The sequence below is a fragment of the Dunckerocampus dactyliophorus genome, chromosome 21 (genome assembly GCF_027744805.1).
Source record: "Dunckerocampus dactyliophorus isolate RoL2022-P2 chromosome 21, RoL_Ddac_1.1, whole genome shotgun sequence".
NCBI lineage: Eukaryota > Metazoa > Chordata > Actinopteri > Syngnathiformes > Syngnathidae > Dunckerocampus > Dunckerocampus dactyliophorus.
In genome coordinates, this window is record NC_072839.1 from 2,059,704 (window position 1) to 2,071,668 (window position 11,965).

General features: G+C 41.7%; 1 protein-coding gene across 2 annotated transcripts in view; it reads right to left on the reverse strand.

Annotated features, from left to right (window-relative positions):
* The window catches only part of col11a1a (collagen, type XI, alpha 1a), a 74,756-nt gene extending 74,325 nt beyond the window's left edge, over positions 1–431 (reverse strand). For both annotated transcript variants that reach the window (XM_054765941.1, XM_054765940.1), the window contains exon 1: positions 43–431. In XM_054765941.1, the coding sequence (XP_054621916.1) occupies positions 43–151 (109 nt within the window). In that variant the 5' untranslated portion in view covers positions 152–431. The remainder of the gene's footprint in view (positions 1–42) is intronic.
* Positions 432–11,965: the final 11,534 nt, after the last annotated feature.

Consider the following 11,965-nt stretch of genomic DNA (forward strand, 5'->3'; position numbering starts at 1 on the left):
TTAGGTTACTTAAGTTTTGTTTTGGGTTTTTTTGTGTCTTACCTGCTGCAGTAGCCTGTAGAACCAGGGTTAACGTCACCAATGTAGTTAAAGTGGAATCCATAAGCCACCTTTTCGTTTTCCACCTTGTGGACCACCTCTGCATCTCCATAGCAGTGAATGAAACTTGAGGGCGACTTCGTGGTGTTTTGTTTTTTTTTAAGTGACGTCCCTTCCACAATCCCAAGTGATGATGGAAAGTGTGCTAGAAAAAAGCCATAAGTGAGGAGTTCTATACGCCTCTTCTCTAAGCCACCTTCCTTGCGGGGCCCCCGATCCTCCTTTCCCAGCGCCCAGCCTTCCCGGTGAGGGTAGTCGGGCTTTAACCAAAACGCACCGAGTGCTGTCGCTACACTTGGTGAGTCCGCGGGCAAGGAGGAGGGCCGGGCGAGATCCACACACACAGCAGAGCTACGTTTACAGTCGGGGGGGAATGACAGGGGAAGCAGCCCCCGATTAGCAAATCACGGGGCTGGAAATTCTCCTGTGGGTCCACCCATCATCAGCCTTGGATCCCTGCGGAGTGCGTCTGAGGGAAGAGGAAAGGTAAACAGGGCCAAAGTTATCAGGGAGCCGCGAAAGAAAGCATCATTCTGAATGTTGAAGGTTTCTCGAAATACACACGTTGCATTCCTGTACTCCTCAAATGGGGGTGCTAGTACCCCAGGGGGTACTTGAAGGCACTGCAGGGGGGTTTTAAACACTCATGCAAAAGTTAAGGACTTCAATTCAGACTGAGACCAATGAGTGTTTTCTGACCAGTTGTTTACAATATTGAACTTTTTGACAGTTTTTCAAATGTTATGAAATGCAGATTTTGGGGTATGGCATCAAAACGATGAAGAATAATGAAGACTTTCACTTTTCAAAGACATTCTAATGTATTGAGAGGCACCTGCGTATACATATACACTTACATCAAATACAAGTATTTGATGATATCTGCTGATTTTGTACGTTTACAGTATATGAACATTTTTATTGTGGATTTATTGTAACCAGGAGAGACAGAATGTGAGGGGAAACAAATAGAAAAACTACACTGAAGTTAATAAATTAATTTGTATCTGCATTTGAGAACTCGTCTTATTAGAATCCCAATAGAGTGCACATGATGATTTATGTGTACAAAGTTGGTTTTTTTGTAAACAAGCCTATTTCTTTTTTGTGTACAATTCAATTATTTATGTATGTAATACAATTTATTTTATGTATTTATTTTCAAATGTTCAAAACGAGACCGCTCCACATAAGCACTGTTATGAAGAGCTTTTTAAAACCCTGCATTTTTCTTTAATACTAAAGAAATAAACTTGAAATGCAGTTCAACTTTTAGAAGGATAATCATGCTCGGTTTTGATTGACAAAGTTGCCTATTTAATCATGTAACAACATACCTGTATGTGTGCTTGTAGGTTACAGCGGTGGTGCCACTTATGCACTAATTTTAAGATTTAAGAGCACAGAAATGGGAAGGAAAGTGATGGTTGTAATGTTTCATGTCTTCATCTGTTACATGAAAGGAAATAAATGGGGGGGTTAAACATCAATGGTCCCGTTATACACTCAAGGGGAAGAAGCTGGGGTTGTTATCGACTAGTGGAAGATGAGAAAATGTAACCCTTACCCCCCAAAAAACTCCAACAGTTGGGTGTTGTTTAATTTGTCTATTACACATTTTGGTGGATCCCATTAGATTGTTGCCCATCAGTGTCATCAGTTATTCTTTCTATAAATGGGTCTCTGCGAAACTAAATAGAACATAATAAGACAAAATGACCGAGACATATATTTGGACAACCTTGAGGAGTGATTTTCAGGGGTGAAGCAACCCTGAGTTGTGCATCTCGAGGCAGTTCAGAGGACAGTTGGCTCCTTGTGCTGCCTGACTGCTGGTGAAAGGATGGATCTGACTTGGCTCTTGGTTCCCGGTGAAAACACTATCAGATGTTTGGTCCTTGATGCCCCTGAGGCATAACAGAAAGAGTCCAGAGTCATTTTCCCGGGATGAACTGGTCATCATGGAATATCCTGTCCTTTTGATCATTGGCCATCATGCGCAAAGTCAACTTTATATTATTTTTTTTTTTACATGAGTTTTACATGAAGACATTCCAGGTGAAGGCAGTTCCCTCTCATGATATGCATCTTCATTATGTCTCTATTTTGGCCTTGGTAAGACAGAACCATGCGACAGAGGGCACTTGCACACAAAACAATGTTTTATAAATGTTTCAACCAAAAGTCAATTAAATACAGGATCAGTTACAGGCAAAATCGCCAAAAATTTTCGCCCACATTTTGCTGCGGTTATTGTACAATGTTGTGCGTAACAAACTAGTCGGTTTGCCCTGTACTGTATCATTCCGTGGAATCGAGTGCCCAGACAAAGCCCCTCATGTGTTGCTGACTGACTGTACATGCATTTTTTTTATGTTACTTCTAAATAACCTGCCGTGGTTCCAAAAACAGTTGCAAGTGCCAGCAATTTGATAAAGAAGGCAAGAAACACTATTGAATTCAAGAAAGAACTCATTGCAAAGCGCGTAGTCCCTCCACTCATAGGCGTCTTCGCCAACAAGAATCTTCAATGAAAGGTAAAGGTGATGTTAAATGTTCATTTGTTCATTTAATTCCTTATTAATAATTATCTTGCATTGTTTTCGACATGCAATGCTATAATTATTTCATTTTTTAAAAATATTTTTATATTTGTGAAACACATTCATTGGACTTGCATTATTTCTTAGGGGAAAAACTGCTTCAATTTTCGTACATTTTGGTTTTCACATTTCACAACACATTTACAAAAACTGAGGTACTATTGCATTTACGGAGGTACTACTGTGTTTTATGTTCAGGAGAAAATTTAGTTTCCAGTCATCCCTCGTTTATCGCGGTTAATCGGTTCCAGACCCGACTGTAATAAGTGAACTTCCGCGAAGTAGGATAGAGCATAAAAATGACATCTTTTATTAGGGTATATACAGCATTTGGAGATTTCTGTTTCTATTGAGTTCCATGGAAGGTAAAATCCATCCAAATCATATAAGTAACATTTATCTCTTCCACTAGTGGACTGACAGTGTTTCACAGAGTGGTGAACCACATCATTTTCTTGTAAATGACTACAGCCTTTCTTTATACTCATTTATCACGATGTTGCCACTTGTTAACAGTCCACCATTTGACCTGCGGGACATTTAAGACTGGGCGGTCTTCCAGTCGTTGGTCTTAAAATGAAAAGCAAACTTATTGTCAGTATCATACAGAATGAAGATCAATTATTTGCAGAGCTCCTAAAAAGACATAAGTATTGTAAATTAGACTTTTACCCAACATAGTATCAAAAAACGAGCACTTTTCACAGACGTGCTCCAGCCAGCCACCGGCCACTGTCTGTCACTGTTTACACACGGCAGAGTATAAAGAGCCCTTTCTCTACTTTCTCTACTCTTCGGTTTACAGTACACCAATATTATTCTTGGCTTGTGCAGCCATTTATAAGAATAAATACACTACATGCTATCTTCGATCAATCGCTACGTCCAGGAACCCAAAGGCTTTCATTCGTTGTTTGTCCAGTTAAAAAGTTTGGAACTTGGTTGAATGTTTTGCTGTGGATGTCAACATCTGCTCTCCAATTTCATAAGCTCATGCACACATGCATCACATAAAGACTTCATATGCTGAGATTTCATGGATTCAATCAAAGCCATTTCCAGCATACACTATGTACTGTATGTAACTACTAAAGATGTGTTGAGCAGCATGAAACGTGGTGGTGGTGATAGAGCTGAGGGTCTGGGTGTGCACAAGTGCACCGGGGAGCTGCGGTTTCTTGGGGGAAATTCCAAAGTGTACTGTGACAATCTGAAGTAGAGCATGATCCTTTCCCTGAAGAAATTGGGCCGCATGGCAGTTTCCCCAACACGAGGACCCCCAAACACACCTTTAAGATGTCACCTGCCTTGCTCATGTAGTGTAAGATGGAGGAGCACAGGGTGTCTAACGTGTTGAAGATTCCAGTAACAATCTGTGCAGCACTTGTCAATTTCAATACCAGATTAATTAATTTTGTTCTTTATATCATTGATTCTCAACTCGTAGGTCGTGACGCTATACGACACACAGCTGAAGATATCTGCTGGAGAAGAGTGCGCCATAAAGAGGGAGACAGCGTCTCATCAAGGGATGGGCATGGACCGATTTCGGTCTTCCGAGTACCAATTGACGTAAAATCAAACAGTACCATTCTTTGGTACCTAAACACGCCTTTGTGACTGCGAGGGAGTGGACGAGTAGGCGATAGCTGAGTTGTATGTGATGTCAGTCACGTCAAGCACTTGAAAGGCAAACGGGCTGAAGTTAGTGACCAACAGCAACCGAAATTTATACTAAAAGGAATTGAATTACTACATTATTTAAAAAAAAACACTGTGTAGTTAAGGGTATTCATGTCAAAGAAATATGTGAAAACTGTGATTTTACAATTCAAACTGATGACCTTGCACACCAAGTCTGTGTCGCAAACGATGCAGGATTTTAAGCAAAGGTCCGCTCGGCCTGGAGCACATTATTTTCTAATAAGAAGCAGCCTAATTCTGAAGCAGCGAAAGAGGAAGCGGTGGTCCAGCAGTCAGACATGCAACAAGCTGTTTATTTGTCTCTGAAAGTTAGGAATGTCCTGCTGTGTGAGAACACTGCTGGGGAAAATGTTAAAGTGATGCCTTCAGCTAGTGATGCTTCTATAAGACGTTAGTATATCATGTAGATATGCTCCCAATTGACTATTTCAGCGATATCCAATATTGTCCAGCATTTCAGCACTTGCCTGTTTTCTTGAGATCTTTTGCACTTCATTCCTGACGTGTCAAACTCATAAAATATGTCAGGTTAATGGTATTTTTTGTAAATTCACAGAAATGCTGTAAGGCATGACATGATATCTTTGTATGATCAGTGATGGACAGTTTGACTGCTACAGTTTTTTCTTCCTCTATAAGGGGGCACTTGCGGTTCCTCTCAACTTTTTGGCCAGTCCTACAAATGGATGGATTTAAAGTATTATGTTCACACCTGGTCTGAGACGATCGCCAGTGAGCCCCCAGGATGAGAATGTAGAGCGTTGGTATGTGAGCTTGCAGCTAAGGAAAAGACACTCGTCTTATTGTGCAGCAAATACTTTCTTCAGGTAAAGATAAAAAATAAAATGCATGAATTCATGGGCTGTTGTTGATAGGTCAGAATGTACTAAGGTGGCCAGATGGTCAACTTTTAACTAAGAAGGGGTGAAGAAAGCAGGCTGAAAGGGGAACTAGACGTTCTGCTGTGAAGTAGTGGTGAGTGGTCTTGGTGTGCATGTGCTTTGGTGGTCTTAGACATTCGTAAAGCAACACAACCCTTAATCGGTCATCAGATACATTGTCTTTCAGGATGATTCAAATTGAAGCAGTTTCACAGCAGTAGAACCGATTGAGACTATTGAGTGTGAACAGTAATATCAATCAAGAATTGACTTGGAGGGCTTTTATGTGCTGGAAAAACAATACATACCTGGGATTTGATTGATTGATTGTTTTTCTTTGCCTAACCTGCCATCCCATGATTTTGCAATGATAATAGCATCAACATAAATGTTGCAGCAGAATCGGTACACGTGTCACCAGTAGGATTTCACTTCAGAGCAGCCAGTGACTCAAATATTCTTGCCCACAGTTCCCGGTTTAGTCTGTAGCCAGACAAAGTCAAGTCAGTCTCATTCACAGAGCTTCTTTTCATATATTTCTTCCCCTACTCTGTGACTGGGTTCACTTTCTGCACTCTAAACAACTTGCAATAAGCAAAACCCCCAAGGTGCTGGAACTGAAATACCTCGAATCCTTGATTTTCACAGCCTTATGGCTTTAGGCATTGAGAAAAATAATACCGGCATCAGTTACATACAGTAGTCTCACCTTAAAACCATATGTATAAATGCTGGCATATAAATATACTCAGCAATACATGTACTTACTGTATCAGACTGTTTGATACAGTTGTCTCGGTTCAGGTACCATGAACAAAATGAATGGAGTATAATCCTCTCCTCTACTGGCCACAAGCAGGAGTGTGACCGGAAAAGGAAAGGATCTACTGTCATGAACAGCTGCCATGTTTGACCCTTCATACCCTATAGGAAGTTGGGTAAAAAGGTCACAGCGCTCAAGACGAACTCAAGTCCTGCAGCACTTACCTCCAACCGGATTTGATGTGGCTGTTGTGTGCTTCTCGTCCGTCAGGCTCGAGCACGTCATCCATTGAAGCCCCCTGAGGCGGCCAGAACCCTCAAGTTCATGTAATTTCTAGAAAAGGAAAAATGGAGACTTCTGTGCAAACATGCATCTGGATAATTAGACAATTTAGGACATTAAGTCAGGATGAAGTAGAAGTAGTTCTGCACTCTAATATGCATTCCTTGATCGTGGCTTGATAAAACTGTTTTTGGGCTTTGGGGGTTATGATTGCATGGGACTGGATTATGGAGGGGATGGAGACTACCCCAACTGACTGTAAGGCATTGAATCTCAACTGATAGGATGTAGAACCGTTTTCCATCGCTCGTGGGTCTTTGCCTGGGCAAACGTTCCGACACACAGCCGCAGATATCTGCTGTGGAGAGGTAGCTCACCACTGCAGTTAAGGTTGTGATACCAACAGTCCCTTTTAAACATAAGATATTTGAGAAGTTAGATTTGAAAAATGTCCGCAATTTTGGTCACCACTCGTCATTGAGGGTCGATGATAGATCCTGCAATCAAATCAGTTGAGAACCCCTGTTTTAGGGCATAACCACAATCTGCCAGTTCTGTTATACCATGCTTGCGTGTAGTCCGCCATTAGACCGCACCCACACTGTATCATTTATACAGTATATTGTTGAAACGTCCATTTCACACATTTGGTACACGGCTCTCACTAATGTCACTCATGAAGTTACTTTGACCCTCAGTCGTTACTCTGCAAATCTCCCGATGCTATCGTTTTGGGTGTACAAATCTGCAAGCAACATTCCTCGCATTCTGCCACAACCCTGGACTGCTGACCTGCCCTCCTTTGGCAGTGGGTGACACCTCGTTTGATCCCTACAGACTTCTTTGCTGTTCTCCACAAGCCTTAGCGTATACGTGGCTAGGGAGAGAGCAGATACAGTAAGTAAACACATGAACTGGTTGAAACTTGTCTAATGAGTAAACAGTTTGCATTGACTGCGGCCCCCTCGTTACCATTAATCATAGAGAACGGCTACAAGCACATTTTGGACGACTGGACAAAAGTAAATGATCTATCTTGTTTTTTTTTCCACAATCATTTGCTACACCTGCACCATCTCATGAGATCAAATGCGTCAACATTTGCATTTGAAAATAAGGGACAATATAAGGGCAATACACGGGAAATTAATAGAAAAAAGTAGATGAACATTTCATTGTAAAATGTGAAAAAACTGTGATCATGTCCTGCACAAGCGCTCTACGTTACAAGCTGATCTGATTATATTTGACAGATACGCTCATGAACATGTTCAATGAAGTTTCCCATGTTCAACTTAAATGTCATGAACCTCAGGAAAATTCAGCTTCCACAGTAATTAACTTTTTCCTCACATCCACATTATTCCGCTTTGGTGATGAACACCCTCACCCTGTTTTTGTGGAATTGAGCTTTTATTCCCTCCAGTGTTTCTGAGTCATTCATTCTGTCTGGCAAAGAATGCGAGTGCAAACTTGCACAAAGGGGATGTGCATGTGCAATAAACTTTTAACTTTGTGGAATCAGACAATAAAGGTAAATGCAATGAAATGATAATGTCAGTGTGGAACATCTGCTGGCCAGATGCGGCTTCAGTTGTAGCACACCTTCACATGTTATGCAATACAATACATTTTATATCTTTTGGCTGGAATCTGGAATGGATTCACACGAGCTTGTAATTGTTTCATTTAGACAACATCTTGTGTCTGAGCGCTGTTGGTACAAATAAAGTTGTCTGGGGATGTTCTTTTTTCATAAATAAAGTCGAAGCAGCGCTTTGAAAATTGTTTTTTTTTTTTTTTTAATTAAACCTCACGTTTACAAGGGATGTTAGAGGCTGCTCTGAGAGGGTATTTACTATCAGCTAGGAAACAAGCATCGTTGGAAATTAGATTATGTTCTGGTTTATTGGTTTATTACATAATTATGCAAGCTTGTTATGCTTATTGATTTAAAATGTGTTTTTTCTCATTCAACATAAGTAAAACAAGGATGGCAGATCATTATTTTACTAAGAATGATCCACAACTAAGGGTGGTCAGCATTAAATGAATAATCCATCAATCCATTTTCTATGCGGCTTCTCCTCATTAGGGTGGGGGTATGCTGGAGCCTATCCCAGCTGACTTCGGGTGACAGGCGGGGAACACCCTGGACTGGTTGCCATCCAATCACAGGGCACATATAGACAACCATTCACACTCACATTCATATCTATGGACAATTTAGAGTCACCAGTTAACCTAACATGTATGTTTTTAGAATGTGGGAGGAAATCGGAGTACCCGGAGAAAAAACACGCACGCACGGGGACAACATGCAAACTACACACAGAAATACCCAATGGAGATGAACCCAGGTCTTCCCGATCTCCTGACTGTGACTGTGTGGCCAACATGCTAACCACTAGACCACCGTGGGGCTAAATGAATTATACTTGTGCTTTTTTAATCTCCGGGGCCCCCGAGGGGACATGGTGAAAAAAACAAAAACAAAAAAAGATGAGAGCAAAAAAAAACCCTACTGAGAAACTATTGGGAGATTCTGAGAAACTTTTGAAAACGTTGGTGAGATCCTGTGAAACCATGGCGAGAGCCCGAGAAACGTTTCACAATAGCCTGAGAAACTATTGCAAAACCCTGAAAAACTTTTGCGAGACCCCGAAAAACATTTGCGAGATCCTGAGCAATTATTGCGTGATTCTGAGAAACTACTGCGAAACCTTGAGAAAATTTTGCGAGACCCTAAAAAAATTTGCGAAACCCTGAGAAACGTTTGTGAGATCCCAAAAAACATTTGCGAGATCCTGAGCAATTATTGCTAGATCCTGAGAAACTTTTACGAGACACTGAGAAACGTTTGTGAGGAACTATTGCGAGATCCTGAGAAGCTTTGGTGAGATGCTGGAAAACTATTGCAAAATCCTGAAAAACTTTTGCGAGACGCTAAAACTTTTGTGAGACCCTGAGGAACAGTGCGAGATCCTGAAAAACTTTTGTAAGATCCCAAGAAACATTTGTAAGCTCCTTAGAAACTTTAGTGAGATCCTTGGAAAGTTTTTAATGCCTAAGTTTTAAAAGCCAGACGTTCCTCCATGACTGCTACTCATCTAATGATCGTGTGCAGCAGCTGACCCAGAAATACTCAAAGTAAACAAAGTATTGAAAAAGTCCGGATCTCGCAAACATTTCTCACAATCTCGCAACAGTTCCTCTATAAAAATGTCTCTTCTTTTTTTCCCATCATGTCCCCTTAGGCGCTCCGTAGTTACTTTTACTTGGAATATGGAGTCAAATTTTTACGAAAATGTGTTTAAATAATGTATACTTTAATAATTAAATTATGCTGTTTTATGTCTAAGATTATCAATGAAAATTGCAACAATTGTGCGGACATTTGACTAAGTCGTTGTCAGGCTCATTTACTGTCACCTTTACTTCTTGTTGCACTACATGATTATATTACATTTGGCATTCCTCTGCCTGGATTCAGTTTAGGTGTCAGCATCATGAGATGAAAGCTCCAGCTTCTTTTTTCAAACAATTAGTGTGACTTGTATGCTTTTGCACTCCCATACGCTGGCACTTGAGGATCACAGCTGTTCAGTGAGGGAGGGAAACGGAGACCTGAGTAAGTACTTATTGGCATTCCACACCAATCTGACAGATCGGCTTTGTCAAACACACACTCACATGCACAGGGTCAAACAGGCAGGCAGGCAGTAAGAGGAAGGGATGCGGCTTCCTCCTTCTATTACGTTCTCTTTACAAAGTTATGTGACATACAGTATATTCTGGTCACTACAGCTGAATATAATAAACCCTAAAATGGAAGTTCCACTCAAACTTCCTTGGACAAACAAGCTTCTCTTTATTTGCAGATGATATGATGAATTCAGGAGAGTTTTCGTGCAGGCTGCTGGAAATACCCAACACATTCATCACTCCAAATAGTGAAAGAGTCCATTTAAAAGCTTGGAGGTTGGACACAATGTAAGTTTTACTGTCTGTCTATAAGGGATATGGTCTGGAAGACCCTGTTGTATAGGACCCTTTGACACTATTTGAAAATGCATAAACTGCTTTTTGGACATCTGCTGTATCATGTCAGTAGTCAAGACACAACAAATTGTGTTGGAATAGTTTTCTCGTACTAGTTTTTCAATCCAGAACATCCCTTCCCTTCCTTTACAGATACCATAACCAACCACGAAAGCGGCGTACGTCTACAAAGATAATCTGTCCCATGTCGAGCTCAACTTCCCACCAAAGTCATCAAAGGCTCAGTGATGGCTTGAATGATTATCTTGACAGACTGCCTGTGGTATAAGGTGTGTTCAGAGTCATTATACCTTCCACGACATGTTTAGAAAAAATCAAGACTGACAATCAGGAATGTTAAACATGTTCAATATTTATCAACAAAAATCCTGTGAAGTGAGAAGGTTCTCTATTTGAGTCACGGATTCCTTGATTGTCATATGGAACAGGCACATGGCCAATTAGGACGCAGGCCTATATTGCTGACAGGAAATAATGAAAAACTCAAAGTTAGATGGACTTCAGAAAGGGAGAATCAACTTGTTAAGTGGTGGTAAAGACATTCTTTCATCCATTCATTCATTTTTTTTCCCAGTTATCCAGGTCTGGATCGTAGGGGAGCACAGACTTCCCTGTCTCCAGTTCCACTGGGGGGGACACCGAGGTGTTCCCAGGCCATCTGTGAGACATAATCCCTCCAGCGTGTAATAGGTCTACCCCGGGGCCATCCTCCTAAGATCCACACCCTAAGGGAGCTCCAAGGGTGTGTCCAGCTATCCTACAGAAGGAACTTATTTTGTCAGTTGTATCCGCAGTCTTGCTCTTTCATACCCAAAGCTCATGACTTTAGGTGAGGGTAGGAACGTACATTGTCAGGTAAATCAAGAACTTTGCCTTCTGGCTCTGGTATTGTGACCAGATTATGGCACACGCTGCACCGATTTGCCAGTTCCTCACACTCCAGCTTTCCCTCATTGTGAATAAGAACCTTAGATACTGGAACTCCTCCACCTGGGGCAAAACCTCACTCCCGACCTCCTAGCCCTAGCGCTTAAGGTGAGTCCAACCACCCTGCAGATGGAACTCATTTCGTCCGCTTGTATCCATGATCTTGCGCTTGTCACTACCCAAATGTCATGACCATAAGTAGACCATAATGTAGATTGACCGGTAATTCAAGAGCGCTGTCATCCACTTCAACTCTCTTTTGGTCATAATGGTCAGCAGCCGCATTACTGACTGTGCCAACTGGCCTGTCGATCTCACGCCCCAGCCTTCCCTCACTCGTGAACAAGTTCCCAAGATGCTTGAACTCCTCCACCTGGGGCAAGACCTCACTCCCGACCGCCGCACCGTTTTAGGTGATCCAACTACCCTTCGAGGGAAAATCATTTCGGACGCTTGAATCCGCGATCTTGCTCTTTCGGTCCAACTCAACTCTCCACCACGATGGTCTGATACAGCAACCTCATTACTGACGCTGTGCCGATTGGCCTGTCGATTTCACGCCCCAGCCTTCCCTAAATTGTGAACAAGAATCCAAGATACTTGAACTCCTCCTTCTGGGGGCAGACCTCACCCCTGACCTGCGC